Below are 24333 nucleotides of genomic sequence, written 5' to 3'. Positions count from 1 at the left end.
CTTTCACGTGTCTTTATTTGTTATTGGGATAAAACATAACATATTGATGAGTTTCTTGGTTCGGTTTTGCTTTTCTTTATTAGAAGCTGTTGCAATTCAGGCACGTCTCGTCTTGTGAAAGAAATAATGTCGTTCTGTTTTTTTCTTCAAATGAAACACAAAGTCATGAAAGACTTTGTGTTTTCAAAGACCAGTGTTCCCACTTTTGGGAACTGTGGTCCAATATTTCTGTTTGCTTTTCAGAAAAAGCTAATATGAGTTGCTGCTAGTTTCTGAGAGAAAACTAGCAGCAACTCTTGTTGATCTTGTTCAACTGTGGACAAGTTGAACAAGATCCTAAACAGGATCTTGTTCAACTTGTCCACAGCATTCGTTTTAGTTATTCTGATTCCCGTCCAGGCTAAGATGTTTTAAATGTTCGCAGCATCCATATCCATTTCCCCTGAAGAACCGCTCTCAGTTTTACAAGTCACAAAACGACTTGTAACCGAAAAGAGCAACAGAAACAAACAAAAAAATAATAATTAGAGCAGCTTGTTTAGGTCTGTTTTTGATTAAAGCACTTACAAATCACGAGAAGCCCTGAAACATATACTGCCCCCTCTTTCTGTTCGGCTCTCGGATGTTGGGCGGTAATTTTCTTTCTCCGTGCTGTGAACAAAGGCTTCTCTGTGTTGACATGCATGCGGTGACATATCCGTCCCTGAGCAGCCATTTCTTCTTGAAAGGATAAGTGTCTGACGAGGAGAGTTCATGTTTCAAACAAAACTAAAATTACCGTCTGCGTTTGAGGTCCTGCTTCTTCAGCGCTGCTGTAGCTTCTCTCCTTCTGTACCCTCAGACTCTGTGGGATTACTCATTATCTGTCACACTGTGAACATACACTTGGAGGAACACACCAGCTATTATCTGATCATAAAACAACCAGTGTCGTCGAGCGCGTCTGAACAACACAGACGTGTTTTATTGCTGCAGGTTGAGCAGACTCTACTGCACTCTTCCTTCATCCGCCGCAATTAACCACTCAAATTAATGAGGACCAGAAGAAAAATATTTCATATTATTTAGAGCTTCTGAAAACAAGTTGAGGAAAAAGAAAGCAGTTTATTCTCATTTTCTCCTTATATCCAGTTTATCAAATTAAAAGTTGTTTTTCTGTTGCGTTGCAAAGGGGATCCTCATAGACTCAGAACCTGCTTATCACAATAAAACATCTCTAGTGTGATAAAGACATGGATTGTGCTGGAAGCTAAACTGCTTGATAGAAAAGCGGGTTGCGTTGGTGAGAGCCGTGCCAAAGTGTCCAATGTTTAAACTCAAACGTGACAAACTACAACTTAGTTTGTCACGACTTAGTGTGTTGTAAGTTTATTGTGCGATTTGTTTAATTGAGTGAATAAACTGAGCTGAACAAGTGAGACGTGGATAGATTAGTTTGGACATTTGTGCCACTTTTATTATTAACAAGCTCAGGAGGGCTTCTAAACTCAGACCAAAGCTTCAGGAATACCTTCCAGCAAGTGGAAAATTTCCTTTTGAACTGGATGCTCTCATTTGAGACACGCGGTATCTACCGCTTGAAACAACTGGGTACAAACCAGCTTCCGAAATGAAAATGACACAACCAAGACAACAAAAGAGCGGCTTCAGAAGCAATCTGTCAATGTCAATTATTGGACCGATGCAACTGAACATTTTTGGAAAGAACTAAAAATATTTGTCTACCAACGCTGCTTATCCAGCCTTCCATGAAATTGAGAAGATTTGGAGAGAAGAATGTTGGGAAATGCTCCCAAAAATGGCATAGCAAGCTAGTTTAGCAGGGTTTCCCCCAGTATACTACATAAGCCTGGCAGACTTTACTTGCACCCCAGCCAGGCTAAGCATTGTTTACTTATTTTATGTCTGTCAACATTAAACTTTTTTTTTAAACTCAGAAACACGGTAGGCTGCAAGACGACTGCCCTACAGCCAGGGGCGAATCTACTGGGGTGGCACGGGGTGGCAGTTGCCACCCCAAATGAGAGCCTTGCCACCCCTGTTGCCACCCCAGCTGGTGACTTTAAATTCAATAAATAGTTATGGGAAATTGGACATTAAGGGCATGAAACTCTTTTTTCTGACAACATTGAATGCAACACAATGTAACCTGACACCTACTGCTGAGTAGCGGGAAGTGCAAGAGAAGGACAGAGCGCGAGGCAGCAGCATTGATATGGATGGATATAAATGACTGGACTGGACATTACGTGACTTATTGTGCCCCACACACGCGCCATTGCTGTCCATTGAGTCAACATTATGGGTGGTCAGGAAAATCACGCACAGTCACGCAAAGAATCTGAAAAATCTACGCAATATTTAGTGGTTAATTCAACCCTATAAATTAGATAACAAGGGCTTCAGATTTAACAAGTGAGGAAAAAGTTTAAACATAAAGAAAACATTGAAAAAGTGAGCAGTGAGACAGTTATGCTAGCCTAACTGTTGGTAGCCTATTGACTGTGCTGCGCAGTTCGGTGTGTTGGTTCTGTTAGGACTAAAACAGGTCAACCCGCCCACCAAGTCATCAGTAGAGCAGCTGTTTAAATCAGCTAATCAACCACCGCTGTGCTCAGGCGAAAATTTATTAATAATGACAATATAGACATCAAGCCTGACAGCATAATGTAACAGACTGAATGTTATGTTTTGGTGTTTTTGCTACTTTTTTGTGTGGGAAATGTTTCCCACACAAAATCCCACACTAATCATCAAACTACGGTTCCTATAGCATATTTAAAATAAAATGATTGACCAATATAAGAGAAATTTGCCCCTTCTTGAATCTTGACAGAACTAACAGAAACAAAATTATTTATAGATTTGTATCACGGAGAATTTATCAAACATCAGTTTTCTGCTCTTTATTAGACATATCTGATAACAAATGATGACGCTACAAATATTTTTGTGACAGATTTCTGCTCGTCCTGCATTGGGACGTAATAGTTTTCTGGACATAACTCAATGAATCACATAGTGACTAATAGGCGCTGTCCAATCCAGTAATACATATCAATTAGCAGGAGTATGAAAGACATAAAAATAATTAACTATACTATATTAAGAAATTATATTTAATCCTCAGTGCTACATGAAGCTAGATTTGAAATAATGCAAGTTAAAAACAATATTTTGCAACAAGTAAATTAAGTCCTATGTTAGGTCTGTGTAAGCTAAACATGAGAATGAGACATTTTATATATATATATATATATATATATATATATATATATATATATATATATATATATATATATATATATATTGGCATATGCTGCCACCCCTGAAAAAATCCCTTCCCCCCTCTTGCCACCCCATAAATATTTTTCTAGATCCGCCCCTGCCTACAGCGCCCCCTACCGCTGGACTTAGCAGGTTTTCTGTAATTGATGCTAGAGGCAAAAACTGCAAAAAACATTGTCATTATGAGAGAGTTCTTCGGTATAAAACTAACATAACGAATTTAGGGATTAAACAGTAATGTAGAATGCACAACCGGTGAAGAGCTGCTGTGAATTACTGGAACAAAAAATGACATCATGTGCTGCTAAAATGTTTGTTCGTGCAATTGTCATGAAACCCCCCCACCCGCACCTCCCAAAAAAACTGGTTTTCAAAGCTATGAACCACATGTTGCAATCTGTCACTGGAAGCATTTCTCTGAGTGCTAAGCACCCGGTACACATGCAGACGATGACGCTCTGGTAATTGTTTCTGTACCTGCGCAGAACAAAAGGTTAAAGGTTTTGTTTTTTTTCCAGAAAATTTCCCATCAACAACTTTCTTTCTCGCTGACGGAGTAAAACTGACACGTGAGCAGTTTCGATTGCCAAAATAAAATGAAGAAAACAAAAAAATAAAAATAAAAGTCTGCCAAAAAAAGGAAATTCCTGGCAGCTCTTTATTACTGCCTTCTCGCCCCCCACCCCTCCTCTCCCTCTGCCTGTTTCCAGGCTTTGGAGGCTGTTTAATACAAAGCTCAGCGCATTGTTCTGGCAGGGCAGCTTTGTGTATAATGACATCTGACAGCGGTGGAGACGAACTGAAGAGCACGTCTGTCTCTCTATAAGTATTTACAAAATCTAACTGGGGAACCGCATTCCATTTCTGGAAACGCCATCGAGAGCGAGTCGCCGTGAACAACCACATGAAATACATAGGAAAAAAAAGGAGTGGGGGTGCACTAGCCTCCCTAACCCCCTAAAATTGGAACAATTTGTAAATGGGTGGTGTAGAAGTGAAGAATGTAAATGAGAACTGGTCTAAGAGGTACAGTTACAGGGAGCGCTCCATTAGAGCCGCTGGCTCCACTCAATCTGGCTGTTGTTCTTGTTTGGCTGCCGTCCAACACTGGAGGGATTTGGGCTCCGCTGTGCTTTATAAACTCAGCCTTAAAAGTAAAATGTAAGTATGTTAAGGCCGGGTGTGTTCAGTTTTTTCTTCTTTCTCTCTTTCTTTCTGAATTATAGTGAAAGTCTCTCTCAAAAGTAGAGATTTGAGGCCACGGTTTTAACAGTGAGCAGAAACGCTCGACCGTTTCGACATTTAGGCCTTCTTGATGTTCAACTTTGATGTTTTAAATGAAGTCTGAAGTAACTTTGAATGGAATGCCAGCTGGATGAGGCAGAAAGGAGAGGAGAGGAGTGGGAGGGACGGGGGTTTGGACGGTAAGGTTAGTAAAACTCCTCAGCTCTTGTTTTGACTCCTCTCTAATCTCTCTAATTGGTATTTGGGGTCCAAAGACCCCTGAGAGCTGCCGGATCTTTTCAAGTAAAAGTTTGGAGATGTGACAGGGTCAGAAGAAAAAGGCTCTTGTGAATCACTGGATGGGTTTTGTTTCTTATGCTCCGTCCTGTTCCTGTGGGCCTCAGGACCCAAACCGGTCCAAGCAGGCTTCACCTACAGCGCCGCTAACCTGGGAGATTGTTCACACAGCATCCCTCAGTTGTTCTTTTCACAAATCCTCGGGGTTGGAGTTCTAACCGAGACGGAGGAAATACCCTTCAGCAAATCCTGGAGTCGCTTCTGCGTGTTTTTGCTTGTTCAAAATGGGCAGTAAAGGAAACAGTTGTAAAAAGACCCCACGAAACTAAAAAAAGCAAAAAAAAAAGAAGTAAAGTTTTCTTTTCACATAACTTGCCCTCAACTACCTAACCAACTTATGACAACTATAAGCTACTATCCATCTGTCTGTCTGTCCGTTTGTCTTTCTATGTATCTATAAAGCAGCTCAAGCTCAGCTCCATGTACCACCACCTGTGTCCACACTGTTGATTATTCACATCCTGACTGATACATTATAAAAGTAGATGAAAGTGTTTGACACTGTGCTAAACAGACCTGTACAGCCAAATATCACATATGGAGTTCCTCAAGGTTGTAACCTCGGGACCCTTATCATAATATCTTTCTGATTTCCCCCTTTTGAAAAAAATATTTCTGTTTGCTCTTGCCTACTCTTAAAATTTGTAATTTTTCATTGACAAATGAAAAATAAGAAAAATACTTCTTTTTAAAACTTTTTCATAATCTGTTTAACATGTTTTTTCTTGTACGTTGTTTTGAATTTCTTTGTACAAGCACTTTGAATTGTCTCTGGCTGAAAGGTGCTATATAGATAAAGTTGCCTTGCCTCTAGTGCCCCTTCAGATCGATCTATCTATCTATCTATCTATCTATCTATCTATCTATCTATCTATCTATCTATCTATCTATCTATCTATCTATCTATCTATCTATCTATCTATCTATCTATCTATCTGTCTGTCTGTCTGTCTGTCTGTCTGTCTGTCTGTCTGTCTGTCTGTCTGTCTGTCTGTCTGTCTCTCTCTCTCTCTCTCTGTCTGTCTGTCTGTCTGTCTGTCTGTCTGTCTGTCTGTCTGTCTGTCTGTCTGTCTCTCTCTCTCTCTGTCTGTCTGTCTGTCTGTCTGTCTGTCTGTCTGTCTCTCTCTCTGTCTGTCTGTCTGTCTGTCTGTCTGTCTGTCTGTCTGTCTCTCTCTCTATCTATCTATCTATCTATCTATCTATCTATCTATCTATCTATCTATCTATCTATCTATCTATCTATCTATCTATCTATCTATCTATCTATCTATCTATCTATCTAATCAGTCAGTGTGCGTAACTTGCGTCACAGACCATAATAGGTGACGACTGACTCGCAGCGGACCAATCAGCCGCTGTTGTTGCTGAACGAAGTCATGCTGTAGCTTCAACTCCCGCATTACTCAGACACTTGGAGGCTGGAGCTAATGTGTGTCAGCGGATCGTCTCTGGAAAGCAAAACTCGAGATAAGTGTTCCGGCGGAATCGTCTTGCTGAGCTTTACCCAGACTTTTTTTCCTTTCTTTCGTCCCCACCGTACTCCTGAAGACGGGACTTTTTTTCTTCTTTTTTTAAATTACTGAACCGAAACTAAGGATATGCTTCAACTTTGAAAGTTTCCCAACCTGAAATATGGTTCTAACTGTGCAGCTTTGCACTTTATTGCAGCGCCTCGCTGCCGTTAAGCCACCATCTGTGACGGGATGAGAAGCGATCCGCCTTATTCTGGGTAGATTTTGCGATGGAGACGTTCTCGTGAAGTCAGTTTTACACGCTTGGGGTGAAATTAAGCTGTTGCCATCATTAATGGAGCGGGTTCTACTTCTGATATGCTGCGAGTTGATCATAGCCATCGGTTCCTGTGGTGGATCTCCGAACCATAACCATCGCCCCGTGTGCTGGAAAGCCATCCTCAGATGTCAGGGAGAAGCTGAGTGCCGTTACGCGTACGACCAGTACCTGCACGCCTGCGCGTCCGTCATCAGCGGCGTGCGCAGGAAGTGTCCCAGCCACTGCATCTCGTCTCTCATTCAGCTCAACCTGACCCGGCACGGCCCGGATCTGGAGGACTGCGATTGCGCCGCGGACCCGGTGTGCCGGAGCACCCAGAGAGCCATTGACCCGTGCATGCCGCGGACCAGCACCATGGGCTGCACCGAGGCGCGGCTGCAGTGCGAGACGGACCCGGCGTGCAGCTCGGCGATGGCGGACTACCTGTTCCACTGCCGGAAGCTTTTCGGGGGCCAGAGGTGCTCGGAGAGCTGCCGCAAAATGATCGCCAAAATGCGCTCCATGCCGAGGGCGCAGCAGCTCGACGCATGCGTCTGCGACGGCACCGACAGGAACATCTGCGAGTACATCAAGCTGAGCATGAAGACTCTGTGCGCGGAGTCCGGCGACAGGTTCGCGGGCAGCGGTTTCGGAGACTCCGAGGAGGACACGGAGGAAGATGATATTTACCAGGATTATTATGTGGAGAACTCCGGCAGCTCTCCAACTTATCAAACACATCTGAAAACTTTGACCTTCATGGTGGCTTTCGCAGGATTCATCTGAAGGACTGTTATCAACCGTTTTTTTTTATTATGTGGTAAAATGACATTTGACCAGGGCCAGTCTAAGGAATATGGGGGCCCTGAGCAGAACTCCATTTGGGATCCCCACTTGCAGCTAACCCCACATACCCTAGAGAGCTAGGGAGGAATGCAGAGTTTATAGTTAAAGGGGTAAAGGTGACCAAAATGCAACTCCAGCTCATACACATTCAGGAAAAAATCAAATAAAATTAGCATTAAATATGATCCAGTTAATGGTACTTTTAAGCTATGAAGGTTATCATTTGGAATGCAGAAATGTTCATACAGTCGAATCAGATTTTAAAAGTCGAGAAAATTCGTGGTTTTCTGTTGCTAACAGTAGTTGGCGCCAAAACTAGTAGCAATTTCAATTTAGCATACTCCCAGTGTTACTTTACAAAGGGTGATAAAGGCATCACATTCTGTGCAATAAAAACATTTACCTAAAAACTACTAAACTCAGCAGGAGTTTATTTTTGACTAAATTCTAATTGTAAGATTGAAAATAGAAATAAAGAAATGCCACAGGTGAAATTGTTAAATGTGTAATAATCAGGATGCTAAATTATTTTTTGCAGCGGCTGAAATAATTATTGCTTTTCTGCTTTAAATAAAAGTGATATCTTGTTGTGCATTTTGTTTTAAGACAAAATGTACAACATGTTTTTTTTTTTTTTTTTTCAGAGTAAAGTCCAATTCTCTTAAGGACCTCCAGACCAGCAGAGGGCCCCAGGTGGTCAAAACATTTGTTGTACCTTGGGGTGTTTCTGAAATATCATCTGGAAATTAGACTTAAGAACATTTTTTATGCTAGCGTGTTAAAGTGCACACGTTACATCAGTGTATATTTTGTTGAAACAACACAATATCATAAAAAAATGTTTTTATAAGAGTTTTACATATATATATTATATATATGAACGAGTTGCACTGTATGGCCAGGTGAACCCCACCTTTGTACAGCCATGTGTGTTTCACAGATGAAGAAAGTTTGTGTTGTCTCTACGTGCCTGAAGTTCCAGAGTAAGCCGTCACTTCCCTTTGAGAAAAACCAAAGTTCATTTAAGCCACTTAAATGAGTTTTAACCCCAGGGCAGATTCTAACATCGGCTGTAGGAAGCTCTTAGAATGATGCACTTGTCTCTGTAAACATGGATGTTTGCACAAGACAGAAGTGTTAATTCCTGATGAATGCATGTTCAAATGGACCAAAGAAAGAATAAATCACACTGCTGGGGAAGAAGTCGCTCGGTTGGCTAGTTTCGTCTTCACTGCCTGTTTGCTTTAAGACTTCAAATGCACAATGCTTTAAAAAATATATACATGCTTGTAATTTGATGAGCGGAGATTTTATGTTAAGAACACAGACCCATGAATGTAAAACTATACTGAATAAAGTGATTTTTAAATGCAATTTCTGCCTTACACAAGTTATTTTTTTTATGGGAAGGAAACAATTTTGTTCTTTATTGGAGCCGTGTGATCATTTTAAATAAAATTTTTGGAGTGGCATCTTGTCAAAGTGGGTGCAAAATGTCCCCATGGCAAACAAGACAAAACACAAACAAAGCAGCACCCCCTGCTGGTTGATGTTTTATTTTTTTGGGGTCATATATTTCACTACAGTAGACTTTTTACATTTTAAATCATTTGATATCAGTGAGTTCCAAATAAGTTCTATGAAACGACTAACACTGCAATATGATGAAACAGCAAAAGAGTAAACATGAGTAGCACCCCCTAATGGTAAATATTGTTTACTGGAGTTGAAATTCATGTTTTCTTCTGCAAAAGATCAGAAGAACAGAAACAATTATTTTATTGAAATGATAAACAAATGACCAATTTATAAGACTGTTACAATCTTGTAAATTGCATCAAGATTCAATTTACAATGAAGATCAACCAAAACTACAGAGATGGTAAAAGGCCCAAAATAACCCAAATTTACTGGAGCTACATGTCATTATTGTCAGTGAAGAAGAAACAAATGTGTTTTATTTATTTTCCAAGCATATTTTCCGTTATTAATTTAAGTTGTTCTCAGAAATACGGAACATGGTTGCTTGAACACATTTACAGATTTTTAGATTATAGTTTTGCAGACTTTTCAGATGTCTCCAGCAGGCATGCCTGTGGTTCATGTGGAGCCAGCTCTCCGAGATTTCCCAAAAAAAGAGAGAAAAACTTTGCCCCCTCCTTCACTTGTGATAATAGGTCTTAAAACCATCGGTTGCAGCTATTCTCCTTTGCTATCGGGGTGAAAAAAAAAATCTTTTCTCCGTCCCATTGGTCAGACGAAAAGTCGAGTGGCACCTCTTTTATGCAGATGCAAAGCACACAATGGGGCAGCAGCACAATGTCGGGGCACTTCATTCACCCTGTTCCTCTGTCACCCTTCACATGGAGTGGGGGAAGAGAGAAGACAGCTGTCCCAATAGAAGACGGAGGAGAAGAGCAATGTGAGAGAGTTCAGACCCGTCGCCTGGCCATGCTCCTGCTGATGCGCCATGCACAGCTTCTCATTTGTTTTGGTTTACAGTTAGTTTAGCATACTAATACTTAGAGGTCTTTTTCAGTTTAACACATAAGTGATGAAATAGTATGCCTACTTTTTGTCGCACAAAGTGACTTCACCCTCCTATTATGTTCGTTTCTGAGGTACAGCAATAATGTTCGTGGGTCAATTTGACCCAGGGAGAGTTTTATCATGCAATAGTGTCAGGAACCAAAAAATGCCTCCAAAACATTTTTTTTAATCTGATTATTAACTCTAATACAAACCATCTCAATCAAAATTTGTGCCATTATGTTTTTTTTATTTCTCAGAAATTAAGGATTAATGACGACAACTTACTCAATTACTCATTTGGACATAAAAAAATGGGATTTACATTTTTTTATGTCCACTGAAAAAAAACCTAGACACAAAAAACAATAATTTCCTTGAAAGTGATTTTTGGTAAATTTTTTTATATTACATTAAATTTTTTTTTTCAAAGGGTGATCTTTATAATTGAACTTGAGACACACATACTGTTCCGGGTCAAATTGACCCGCCAATTAAAATCAAGATAAATGAGTCATGCAGAGAGTATTTATGTTTTCCTCCACTTCTACTGAGTGCCCAGTCAGTGTGGGTGGAGTTTGCCCACGGGAACAGAATAGGTTCCCGTCAAAAGTTGTATGAACACCTGCTTTCTCACAGTTCATTGTGAAGTAAAGAGAGCAGGGAGAAAGTGGGTTTGTGTGTGTCTGCGGGTGTGTGTGTGGTGTGTTGTGTTGTGTTTGTGTGTGTGTGTGTGGTGAAATAGGGTTCATAGCTGTAAGGAAACAAATAGAATTGGACATTTTTAATCTTTTTTTGCACTTTAACTTGACTGCCGGGTCAAATTGACCCAAACAGTATCGATGTAGCAAATAGACGGGCTGCAAATGTGTAAAATGAATACATTTTCAATTTATATGTAGAGTTCACCTATTAAGACAAATCGAAAAAGTTTCATGCAATAAAAATACTTGCAACTATTTTTAAAATATTTTTAACTTTAAAACGGTTCAATTTGACCTGCAACATAATAGGAGGGTTAAAACATCATAAGTTGTTGTAGAAATACAGTTTTGAAAAGAATAAGCCAAGTTTGCATGCTGTGTCACAGTTTCTTGGTGTTTTCCTGTGAAAGAATCAGCTTTTGTTCTAATCTGGACATTAATAAGTGTAATTGATTTAGATTTTTTTTTTCAAATTAACTTTTGCTGACTCTATATATTTATTTCAGAATGTGGATCATCGTTCACCCAATATAATTTTAAGTCAAATCAATCAGAGAGCAGGTAATATCGTCAGTTTCACTTTTAGTTTCAAGCATCCAGCATGTCGAGGTGAGCAAAGCATCCCATCCTACTATGTAGAAGTGGATGATTATGTAAATATGGGATGATTACTGTGATATTTGAGTCATGATTTTATAGTGTTACAGCATTTGAGCAGTGGATTTGTTCTTATGTAATGCAGGCATTACATAAGAACATAGGAGAGAAATATTACATTACATAATCATTTTTGTGCTTAAAATGAACACATTTTTATATAAAAAACAATTATGCAAAAATGTTTGCAAAAGTTTATCACTGTAAGCTTTGTTAAGTCCCTGCTTGAAAATGCTGTTAGCACAAAGAGCTTTAAAATAATTTCCACCATCAAGTGATTTGACTGTACTTAATATGTTTGAGTTATACACATTAAATGTGATGTATAATATTCTGAATCATAACACCAACACAAGGCTTTTCTGTCTATTAATCTGTCAAAATCTCAAATAGTAGCCCAATATACATAGATCAACTAGAGTTTATAATTCAATGCAACTCAAAATAAAATAAACAACTAACAAAGATACATTTGAAGTCTGTTGCACAGAAAACTCCCCATAGTCGTGACAACAGGATAAACTATTTTATCCTGTTGTCATGTAGTATTATGAGCAATTGAGCATTGCTCATAATACTACATGCACAATAAAACATAATTTCCAGCACAGCTAATGCCAGCTTATTACATTAGCTCATGTAATAAGCTGGCATTAGCTCATTACATGAGCTAATGCCAGCTGACTTTGTCTTTAAAATCTAAACATATGGTTTTGCTTAAAAAGCTTTAGCCCATTTATAAGCCCTCGCATTTAATAAAAAGAAAACAAATGACCAAATTTACCTAAAGCAAAGCGAGCTGAAACCCCCCCCCAGTGGACCACAGTAATTACAGGTTGGTGGGGGGGAAGAGGGTAGAGAGAGGGGCATTGAGGCTGAGAGGGGAGGGGGGGGGGTCATGTTTTATAGAGGTGGCAAAGGTGGAGGAAGGGGCTGATTTATGAGGGAAACATAGTGGAAGGGTTGGACGTTGGAGGGGGTTTAAGCCCCTTTGAATGATGATTCAGCGAAAGGATATCCAGCCAGCCAATCAGGTGGCTTTTGGTGGCTGTGCTGGACAGAGGTTGTCCTCCTCTGTTCGCCTCCCGCTGTCCAATTGAAGACAGAGCGCTTAACGAGTGAGAGAAGGAGCACAAAACAGAGCTGACAGGACGCATAGCTTCATTTCCACGGTGCTCGGGCAGCTGTGTGGAGTAATCTGCCGTGGCAGTCTGATAAAACACGCCATGGGAGACCCGAGGAGGAAGAAAGGGGCGACTCCAGCTGTGCCCAGGCACTTCTAAGTACAGGGGGATCTCACTCACACACTCTCTAAGGGGAAAACGTCCCTGACCAATTTGCGCTCTCAAAATAAGAAGAAGACCACAAAATAAGTCCCATGTTGAAAAAAGAAAATAAGGTTGTTCCCCCCCCCAAGAATTGCAATAATTTTGGGACAAGGGATAAGATAGACATTTAGTTTATCTCATTTTGTTTTTGTAGTTACAAATTCCTTTACTGATTTTAATGGTGTACAATTCACTATTTTTAATCTGAATGTTAACTTTGTCAATATTTAAAGTTCTCAGCCACTTTAAAAACAAACAGTTGCAAATTTATTTGATTTTTTTGTACATGGCATTACGTCTCTGAAATGAATGCTGGGCATGTCGGATATTTCTCTCCTATTTTATGGAGAACAACTAGACTAAAACATAACATGATCTATTCTGGATTCTTAGATTTTTATTATTTTTACTTCCAACTGAGCTTTTAGTCAATGTAAATATTAGTAAAAAGAGAAGTAGGCAGGAACAGAAGGTTCATTATTTTGTGCGCGCTCCTCTGTTGCGGCCTGAACAAAGAACAAAACCTTCTTAGACTTAGATAATGGCTTCAGGCTGGGTTGCTGTGCAGAGTGAATGGGATCTCCTTAGAGCTCAATAGGGTCCGAAACTTTTACTCCATTATACTGACATCCTAAAGGCTAGAGGTCATCAGCCAGCCCCCTCAGCTCCCCTCCCTATAGTGGTTACTTAAGTATGTATTCACCCCTCACATCTCACCACAACATCCACATGTGTTTTTGTGATTGTTGCCTTCTCTATCTATGTGAAAACACCAGATGATGTGCTGGGAAGACATGAAGTTCAGCTTCATGCAGAAGTATTCACCTGTTGGATTTTCTTTATGGCTTTGTCATGTCACAATAGCAAAGCTTGTGAAAAAGGGACAATAATCCAATCCATATCAATGTATAATAAATAGTAAATTGCCTTCAAAATGCTTTACACTACACAAGACGCTGTAAACCACGTTTTGTACACAAAATGCTTTACTACACTACAAAATGCTTTAAGGACACAGCATCTTGTGTCCTTGCTTTAAACCCTTTAAACCCGTGCCCAACCGTTACCTTGGAATAAATTGTACACCAGCCCAAAGCTTTACATAGTGATGAAATGGGACAAAAGCAATGGATTGTTTTTCCTTTTTTTTCCACACAAAAATCTAATCTGTTTAGTTTCATTTATTGAGACGCCCAAGGCAATATTTTGTAAAACCTACTTTGGGTTAATTGCGTACCAACTTACCATATGCATAGACTGACATTTTTCACAAGCTCAGATTGGACAGAGAGCATCTGTGAACAGCAGTGTTCAAGTTTTGACACAATTTCTCAATTGTACTTAAGTCTGGACTTTGACAGGGTCTTTTGGAGAAGGCCTTGTCTTGTGCGCACTCCTCTGAAACTGAACTCTTTTGGAAGTCCAGTTTCAAGTCAATTGCAACACATAAGAGGTTTTCTTTCATCCATTTTCCCATGGATGTGCTCCATAAAAAATCTCTCAGACCAAAATAAAATGAATGTTGTGTAGTTATTTCTGAACAAATGCCACATTGGCAGGATGGTATAAATCTAAATACTGGCCTCTCACTACTGCCAGACTTTATCTCTGCTTGCCCTCCACGGTCAATCAAGACGAGAGGATATCTTGTGATATATTCAGTATTTCTAGGAAATGACAGAAAAAAACACCATCAAGCAAAAATAATAAAAACTCAAAAGGTGTCAAGAAAAGCAAATGTGGCAGCCATTCATTATATCAGACTACTGCAACTGTAATAGTTAAAATGATTCAGGTTAAATCCTGCTGAAATACACCACCTGCTGGTCAAAAGTTATATTGCATTCACTCTTAGAAAGCAAGGTATTATGGGTAATCCTCAAAGCGGCGAGATAACGCGTATCTTATGTGTCTGACAAAGAAATGCGGTTATTGTACTTACAAAGTATCACTATGGTTTTAAATTATGCATATTATTGAACTATGTTTATTGCAGGTCACGACAGTTCCGCCGTTCTGTTGCTATTGTCGTGTTTTAGAAACACATGTCGTGTGAAAACATGATGGGAAATTCCCACGCAATAACGCCACGGTTCCTCCGTGCAGAAGGAGCGGATGTTTTACCGCCAGAGACTGACCATATGTATGTGCTTATTGTGTGAAAATGAGCGCATGTCTTGCCACATAACACTTTACCATTGTAGCAGATGGTTAGCAATAAAATATAGTTTTATGTCATATAAAGACAGATTTCATTTAATTTTTTATTTTTTTGCATTGTTCAGAAATGTAGGTTTATAAAATCTAAAACAAAATATGGCTTTAAGTAAATAACGTCAGGATTTTCTTTTCAGAACATTTTAATTAATTGCTCTAATTTTTGTAAAAGAAAAAAAAAAACACACTATACCATCACTGTAACCCTCAATTGTTGTATTGTAGTTATTTTGTGATCCAAAAGAAAAGCCACAAGAATCACTGATAATCACATTTATTTAGCACTTTTCAGCAACAAGACATTTAAAAGTGCTTTACATCATAAAAACACAAAATTACAAAGTCATAAAACATTGGCAACAACTTTACATTTTGCTGTCATTACACATCAGATTATTGATTAATGTTTCATGATTATGTTTCAAGAGCAACATAAAAAAGGTTTTTCCTGACAGTGACTGACCTAACCTCTGTGCTCATTATGTGAAAATGCAGATGGAGAATTAAAGACAGTTGATGCTGCAGGTTAAACGTCTCCTGCGAGTTATTTCCTCACCATGAAAAGCCAGCAGAAACACATTGATCATGTAACTTGGAAGAAAATAGATAAACTAATCTTTTATCCCATAGAAAAGTTAGAGATTGAAACTGAAACAATTCATAAATCATCTATTGTGTCATCCAAACAAGTTTTTGGTTCAGAATCTGTTCATCCAAGTTAACAAATGTATTTCATTCTGTGTGAAGTTGCACATTTGTTCACCACAAAGTGGCAGTGATAAGCTGTGACTAAATCAAAAGGATTTCATTTTGTCATCTTCCCATGTGTTATAGCCGACTTGTAACTTTTAATGGCTACAGATAAAACTGGAGTTTGCGCATAATGGCTGTCGTTATGTTGCATTTATGTCCAGCTCCTAAATCCGTGATCTATGTCTGTATGCTGACTGCCTCTTACTGACTTCAGTGTTGTGTTTTCTCTCCACCCAGGCAGTTCCTCCTCATCTGGTTCCAATTTGCACCGAAATGTGCTTTACATGATGAGTTATTGGTCCATTAATATGCACTCTAACAAATACCGTTAAAATGAACTAAATCAGAAACACGCACACACAGTGTTGTTTGTTGTCTGACTTCTGGATTCAACTGAAAGTTTAATCAAAAAGTAGTTTAATCTGAATCTGGTGCTCTGGACACGACACAGAAAACCTGAATAAATACAAATATTGGTTTTCAAAAAAAAAAAGAAAAAAATATGTGTTTCATTAACAACTTGGACCCGTGTGAGAAAGTAATTTCTCTCTAAGCCTAATAACTGGCTGTGCCACGCCGGGTAGCAACAATTTCAGCAGGCGTCTGCAAACATTGGCACAGATTCTTTTACGTCACTGCAGAAGAATCTTGACCGTCCATCCTTCGCAGAACTGTTTTAATTCAGCTGCCTTGGAGGGTTTTTTGAGCATCCACACCCTATTTAAAGTCCATACCAGGGCATCTAAATCAAATTTCAATTCAGATTTTGACTAAGCAAATTTAATCAAAGGCAACTACAGAGTTGCCATTCACTAGTAACTGCAGAAACAATTCATCAAATTGATATATTTCATGATGATTATTCTTGATGGTGACATCTGACAAATTGTGGTGTTTGTTGCTTGTTTCATAATTGCGCTTTGAACTGCCACGTTGCTGAAATGTGCCGTACAAATAAACATGGCTTGATTTGATCTGACCAGGCCACTTCAAAAACTTGTTTTGCTTTATGAATTTCAGGGATGGAATGTTTTATTTGCGTCAGGTTACTGTCCTCAAGTGCGTTTGAGCTTGAGGTTAAGAGCTCTGCCACGGGATTTTTCAGCAGAGAGCAGAATTCGTGACTCCATGAATTACGACAACCAGATCGTTAAATTCCCACCACCACGTTTGTCTGTCAATATCATGTTCTGTTTCAGAAACATTTTAGTGCAACATTGTATCGAGTTGGGAAGAACATAGTCCAAAAATGTTGCACATTTTTCTCCTGTTTTTGTGACTTCATGGAAAGATTTACCACGATGCCATGTTTTCACCACTGAACAGCCTTTTTCTCTTGATATGATGATTGAAATTTGAAAACACATTTTTGTGTTTGCTTTAATTATATTTGTCTGATGATAAGAAAAAAATGCTTGGTAATCTGAAACTAATAGTGACAAAAAAAGCATAAAATAAAGAAATATATTTCGAGTGAAGTCCAAAACTAAAAAGCAACTTCGAAACCAAGCGCAGTAAAATGTTGGCTTTATTTGTGTTGTTAACACTTGAACACACGTTGACAGCGAGAGAGGATTGGTGCTTTTCAGCAGTAGTCCTCACTAGCGAGCTCTCCTTTGCATCTGATAGATGGGCCGAGTCCATCGGTGTTGCAGCGGCGTGTCCTGCTACGTTTCCCTCCGCTGCACGAGGACCAGGACGTCCAACAGGACCAGTTGCCCTCCTGGAGAGGAGTGGGCTTTTTACCTAGCAAATACAGTTTGCATCAGTGAATTGTGCAAGAAAAAGAAAATGTAAATGAAGAAATGATGGGAAGGGTTGTTTGTTTTTAGCTTTCTTACCTTGGTGTGAAGCTTTATCTGCCTTGAAGTTCTGGCAGCCCAGGCCTTCGAACAGTTCGGGACACATGCAAATACACTTTCCATCAATCAGAGCGAGAGTACCTCCGTTATGACAGGGCTTACACTTGCATATGTTGTATTCGGCGATATAGTCTTCTGTAGCCCTCCTGAAGTTGTTAATTCTGGTGTTTGCGTCAGGAGAGTCCAGTGGAATTAACATGTAGATGGGCTCAGGCTGAAAAAACAAAACAACAACAAAGAAACAGGATATTTGTTGCAGCTGGTGGAATATTTGAGTCAGACAAAATGGGAATTCAGAAGGGTGGCATGGATGTACGAATGTTTTTCTAAGTGCCAGTTTATGAGGACAGGAATAAGTGGAAAACCAAATGTGACTCTTTGGTTTAGATAATTGTCCTATCTGTCTCTGCCGCCTAAACATCAGCAGGCACACAGAGAAGATGGCCGCCTCTGTTCAATTTGTTCTGAGCAGTGCCCAGGCAGTCTATATTGATAAAGTCAATCAACAGAGTATCTACTTAGAATATCCTTCAATTATGTCATACTATGGATAATACTGTGTGTCAGTAATGTATCTATTTAGGGCAGGAAATAACTATGCAACTAATGCACTACATTTAAGACCACACCTGACAACTGATCAGCAGTGCCTGGTCATTCCTTTGGTTCGTGACAATATAACGTGCAATCGCTGTTCGTTTTATGACCTGAGTAAAACGCACTCATGTCAAGCGTGACGAGAAGAACAGTTTCCAAAACAAATTAAACGCTGAATTAATTTTAGAGGAAGAGCAAAATCATGTTGATAAATTCGCGCTATACTATCCTAAAAATGTTAAAAGTTGCTTTATTGGTATAAATATTGCGTCCTTCCAGGGTCATTTAGGAAGACTCAACAAATGTCCATATTTTGCTTATTGGGGTTTCAAGAAGCATTTGTGTAATTGTCTTTTAAACAGCTCAACAAATAAAGCTAACACAAGAATGAATAAGCCATATCATATTATAAAATGTTGAAAAATAAAATTCTCATGAAAACTTGAACTAGCCACTTCACGATTCCTACCTCACTCTGTAACAGTGCAGGGGCATCTGCAATGGACCTGGCCCAGCTTTGGTAGGTATTCATTTCCATGACTCCCTCCCTGTTCAGCTGGGCTCTCATAGAAACGGCGGTCTCCAGAGTTCCTCCTTTAACTGAAGTCATCACCTTATCCACCAATGCCTTCCCATCAGCACTAACTGTGCAGAAAAAAACAGAATAAAGCAATCAAAAACAAAACCTGTGATCGAATAAAACGCAGTATAACGTCATATTATTTCATTGAAATATATATATTTTTACAGTGTTTCCAATCACAAGAAAGAACACGTTTTAGATTTTTTGCATCGCTTTTAACACTTATTTTTGACTTAAGGTGTTAAAAATCAGCACAACTGAGGAAAACAAGAAAACAACCTGTCTTATTGCTTATTGTTTTTTCACAGTCGCCCAGTCTGACGTGTCCTTTTCCGTTTGAATCTTTGCCAGGAGGAGAAACAAAGTTCGCAGTGATCCCCACTTTGACACAGTTTTGAATGCTTCTGTCTGTAATGTCTGATGGAATAAAGTGGGAAAACGCAGCAGTTATGTATCAATAACCTTTTTTTTTTCAAAAGGCAGGCCTTAAAATGTCTCACAAATCAAAACAAGTTGTTTAAGGTAAAGCTGATTGCTTGGATACATACTTCTTTCCCTGATGGTGTTCTGGTTGAGAGCGTAGATCAGTTCATATTCGCCACCAGACTTTCCACTTCTTGTGTAGTGGGTTCCGTAGTCTTCCAGGAAGGCAAAATAAATGCCCTTGTCGTAAGCCAACGGTAGTGATCTGACGTGCATCAGGAAGTCCTCAGCAACTTTAATATCATTGGAGCGCATCCTGTAGGTGCTCAGCTGAACTTTACCTTTTACCCTCATGAAGCTTATGTTCTAGAGAGAGAAGAATCAACAGTACAGGCACAAACGTGACACATCTTCAAAGTGAAAGTTGTTTGCTCGGGTGATGACTTGGAACTCATGTTCCGCAGTTTACCTTAATTTTAGAGTACTCTATGACATCCCTAATAAGCTCATTCTTTGAGAAATTCAACTTGGCCTCAACAGAAACGTTCCCCAAAGACGATTCACTGTTACTGAATTTGAAAGAAAGTCCAGCATCGATTTTAAAGCTCTTCTCTTTCAGCATTTCCTTCACAATGGAGTATGTGTCCTCATAGATCTCTCTGGACACAGTTTCCTCTACGAGAGTCTGAAACAACAAAAGTATATTTATCAGCAGATCTGACTCCATTGGATTGGACGAGGGAGACGTAGCCAGGACTAACCTCGTAGTTGAGCACACCAACGTTCCAGGGAAGTCTGTCGTACTTCCCCGTGTTTGGGTTCCTCACTTTGCTACATCGCCCGTTGAAGAAATCATTATTGAAGGGGTTCATTCGAGGATCTGCACCCAAGATGTTGACCCTGGTTCATGAAGGAGATAGTTAGGATAGTTCACATTTGATGATGCGCACAGAAGCTGTGTTTGGCAGGATTTCTCTTGCAAAATAGATTTTTAATCTCGTTGGGATTTTCCTGGTGAAATAAAGGTAAATATTAATTATTTTTGCAGTGGTACTGTATACGTGGATTTTTCTATGGTATGTAAATCCAAATTTGTCTTTTTTTGTAGCGCATATACAAAAATATATGAAAGAAATTGCCTTGGAAAGCTGAAGGGAATTCTTGACACGCTATTGGCTGGCATTTGTAAAGTAGGAAATCCTGGAGAGGCTTTCATTTTCCTTGTTGCAGGAATGGAGATGAGAAAGAGTGAGGATGCTAGCTTCTGCAGTACTGTCAAGACCTTTTTCACAGAATATTCTTTGTATAGACTTTTGTTTTTAATTGTTCTGGTTGAAGCAATACATATTTAGACAAATACTCCCTCTGGTGTTGGATGATTTGCTATGATTTGTAACCACAGGAGCAGGAGCAGCTGATTATCCTCTCAAAAGGTCAAATAATACTTCATTAATAACCCCAAATCTGAGAAAAGTCGAACAGGAGGCATTGTGGATACAGAGCAGGGTAAAAAAAAACATCTTCCATTGGTCATAAAGAACAAGGATCACCTGATTTGATCCGAACATGTTTTACGATGCTTACCCATATCCTGCCGTCCTGCCTTGCTCATTGTTATCGAGGTCGGACGTCCCACAGGGTTTACGGACAGGATCGCAGTCCTCATCCGACCCGTCTTCACAGTCGTAGTCCCCGTTGCATTCTAATCTCTTCTTGATGCAGGTTTTCAGATCTGCGCACAGATGCAGGTTGAGACCAGTGAGACCCAGAGAAACCAAACACAGATGAGCAATGTGGGTGAACCTTAAGAGTCTGCTGTACCTGTTGTGCACTGGAACTCAGACTCCGAGCAAGGAGAGGGGGTTGGCTGTGAGCATAACTCTGTGGTTTCGCAGAACTCCCTGTGACCGATTGCTCCGGTGCAGGGTTCCCCACCGAACTGGCCAAACACCTCTATGCCTCGAGAACGTAACTTATGATAGACATTAAAAAGACTTAGTCAACCCCCTAAAACGTGGTGTTAAGATACATGGCAGCAAAGGCATGCTATTCAAAGCAAAAATCCGTAACGTTTTCACACACATGAGTGGTTAGTTGTGAAAGGTTTGTCTGACTTACTCTCCTTTTGGTGCAAGGATCACAAGAAGTCCATTGCGACCACTGGCTCCACTTACAGTCTACAGCATTTGGTTCAGGAAGCACTTCTGCCCTGAGTATGTGCACACATTATATTCTCTCAGGTATTCAGAAGAAATAACTCTACAATATCATTAAATCAAACAATAAGAAGAGCGTACGTACAATCCTACGTTGGAAAGCGTCAAAGTTAGACACAGGGCGCTGAGGCTCAGCTGCACAGCGATGGCCGCTCTCATCGTGAATCCTTGAAAAGACAAACGTCTCACGTTCAAACTTTTAAACTGCCCTCTTGTTAATCATTATATCACCCGTCAAAAAACTTTGCGCTTTCACAATCAATAGTTTGGATTTTGTCCGCGGCCTTATTGATTTTGTGTTCAGAAACTGCCCCGAGTTTGCTCGGTTTGATAGAAAAAATAAATAAATCAGATGAAAACAGTGAAACTTATTTAATATTTTCTGCGCTTTTTATTTATTTATTTATTTATTTATTTATTTATTTATTTATTTATTTATTTATTTTTTTTTAATGCAATTTTATTTCTTTCAAAGCAAGAGTCCAACTACACCTGTAATACAACATGTAGTCCTAAAGTCAAGAATTTGTACCTAAACATAAACCTAATCTTTCTTCTAAAAGTAAGAAAAAAAGACAAATAACTGAAGTCTACACGTCCTTATTATTGTTATTCAGTGTATCCACATTATCACAATATACAACCTTTTACAAAAGAATTCATTGACTTCCTCATATTTTGAAACCATAATATATTTTTGGGAAGTGACAAACAAACCTTTTTTTCTGTGGTTTTCACAAATACAATCCTCAAAAGTGAGGCATGAACTTGTTTTCACTTTTGAGTTTTTGCACATTTTTCGTTGCAAAATATCTCCCTCTCAGGCAGATTGGATGGATGCAGTTGTTCTCATTGTTAGACGATATATTGGTCAGTGTCCTGTGAGATGTTTAAAGCTTATTTTAATTACCTCACTCCTGTGTTACACCTATCCAGAGCTGACCTGTTGTCCTTGGTCTTCATGATGTTTTCTATTCCCTTATTTATCATGTCCACAGTCAGAGCTGTAAATTAAAATTACACATTTAAAGAGCATTAAACACTTTTTCGAGAATGAGGCCCGTGTATATTTTGCTTTAAATCTGTTCGGTTTTTCCTCAAGGCAACAGGAAGCTACTGACAGACATTTCTAGTGCTAGTTGAAGAAAAATTTTGATGGCTGCTGTTTGTCCTTTCTTTCGCTACATACGTAGAGAATATTAATAACTTATGTTATTTTTGTTCTGGTCAGTTGGAGAAAACCCAATCGTTTCTGTCTTTCCAAGATTGTGAAACCACACAAACATGTCCTGACCAAAGCGAGCAAATATTTGATGTTTCATTTTCCTCTCCCTCATTTTCTCTTTCTGTCTCTCTCTCTCTCTCTTTCTCTCTCTCTCTCTCTCTCTCTCTCTCTCTCTCTCTCTCTCTCTCTCTCTCTCTCTCTCTTTTTCTCTCTCTCTCTTGTTAGATGTTGTAACACTTTGGCATATTGAGGCCATGGTGTATTTGGGTCACCATGCAAGAAAAATTCCCTATTGGTACCAGAACTGTAGAAATCAGGGTGGTGGTGGTGGTGGTGGTGGGGGGGGGGGGGGTGGGGGTCTGGAAACGTGAACAAAAAAAAAGAGATTCTGTTGCATGAAACTCTATGTCCACAGGAGGGCAACATTGAGCAGCAATCGCCAAAACTGATCTATGAGAGATTTACCATCGCTTGGTTTTCATGTTAGATGACTGAAGAAAAGCACAGTGTGTAGCAGAATCGTTGTATAAAACACAAATCTTAGCTCTTTTTTTCCCCCTTTCTGGATTAAAAATCGTTAAACGAATCCTTGCACAATGTACAGGAAGTTTCAAGTTGTTGCACTCGGCGACCCGTCATGTGATCTGGGAAGCTTTTGCTGAGTCTGTGGTTACAAACTGAAGTGAAGTGTGTCTTGATTCCCAATAAAGAGAGAGAACAGAACACTTCTCACTCCGCCGAGCCGTAAGGAGTATCAAATTCATAACGGGGCAGAATTATGATGAAATTTGCTGAGTCACTGCATAAAAAGACTCGGAGGACAAACCTCTGCTTTCATCCATCTGAGAGAGGAAAAGAAAAAAAAACCTGATGATAAATTCCACATTATTCAGCACGCTGACAAGTACTTTCCTGCTGACTTAAGTAAACAGTCGCAGTATTCCCTGACGGGTCCACAGAGAGTCTGGGAGTTGCCCCTGCACTGATTATTGCAAGCATCTTGTGAAAAGCTGGGGTAGTTTGGGGGGTAATGTGGTCATAGCCCTGCGAAGAAGCACAAATATGTGCTGAGGTCACCACTTTTTACAAGTTTCGGCCGTTTCCTCACAACTTTGTCAGGAAACCAGGGGGTAGGTAAGGTTCTTGGCCAACGTTTCTCCTGACTAGAAAGACTTCCTGTTTTTCAGAAGAAGCTTGGAAGCATGCACCAATTGTTTTGGCACAATTGTATAGCTTCTTTTTTTGTAAAATGTGTGCTATATCCAATAGAATATGATGACGGGAATTGTGCTCTGTTACTTGGAGTTGTTTTAAAATAAATAAATAAAAAAAATAAAAAATAAAAAGGAACAGAGAGGGAAACAAAGGATAAAATCTAAGTCAACCTCAATTATGGCCCAGAGATAAGTGGCTATCTTAAGTTCTGGCTGCGGTGGCAGAGAGTTCCAGAATTGACGCCCTTTAAATGCTTGGTGCCTGAACCATGTGGCCTCCATGTCAAACTGAGGAAAGGACAAATCCCAGTACGTCTTTGTCAGCACTTCATGAAAATAAACCTACCGATGGCTTCGTCCTCGATTGTATCACCTGTTCCCCGATTGTGGAGTGGACTTTCTAACGCTTTTTGTTTTTCGTGAACAATAGTGTTCATCTCAAAACTGGGGCTGTAGAAATGACATACAACAAATCTCCTGTTGTACAATAACACGTCTCAGGCATATGCTGCTGAATTAAATCACTGATAGAGAAAGAAA

The 24333-nt window shown here is 39.5% G+C and overlaps 2 protein-coding genes across 2 annotated transcripts; one reads left to right on the top strand and one right to left on the bottom strand.

Moving 5' to 3' along the window:
- The first annotated feature begins 6222 nt into the window (after positions 1–6222).
- Positions 6223–8859, top strand: gas1b (growth arrest-specific 1b). Its single transcript, XM_008423514.3, has one exon. It carries the CDS (start codon positions 6676–6678, stop codon positions 7423–7425), a length of 750 nt encoding a protein of 249 aa, XP_008421736.2. The 5' UTR covers positions 6223–6675; the 3' UTR covers positions 7426–8859.
- An 8324-nt stretch (positions 8860–17183) lies between these two features.
- On the bottom strand, positions 17184–21555 carry c9 (complement component 9). The gene is made up of 11 exons (XM_008423513.2): positions 21440–21555; positions 21257–21347; positions 20960–21110; positions 20723–20870; positions 19900–20038; positions 19608–19823; positions 19264–19504; positions 18995–19132; positions 18602–18777; positions 17515–17749; positions 17184–17419 (listed from the first exon to the last, which is right to left on the bottom strand). The coding sequence occupies exons 1-11, from the start codon at positions 21511–21513 to the stop codon at positions 17259–17261; spliced, it is 1770 nt and encodes a 589-aa protein (XP_008421735.1). The 5' UTR covers positions 21514–21555; the 3' UTR covers positions 17184–17258.
- Between the last annotated feature and the right edge of the window lie 2778 nt (positions 21556–24333).

Source organism: Poecilia reticulata, chromosome 12 (genome assembly GCF_904066995.2).
Source record: "Poecilia reticulata chromosome 12, P_reticulata-male-v2, whole genome shotgun sequence".
In the NCBI taxonomy this organism is placed as follows: Eukaryota; Metazoa; Chordata; class Actinopteri; order Cyprinodontiformes; family Poeciliidae; genus Poecilia; species Poecilia reticulata.
The sequence above is the reverse complement of the archived record's forward strand: the minus strand, read 5'-3'. Positions and strand labels throughout refer to the sequence as shown.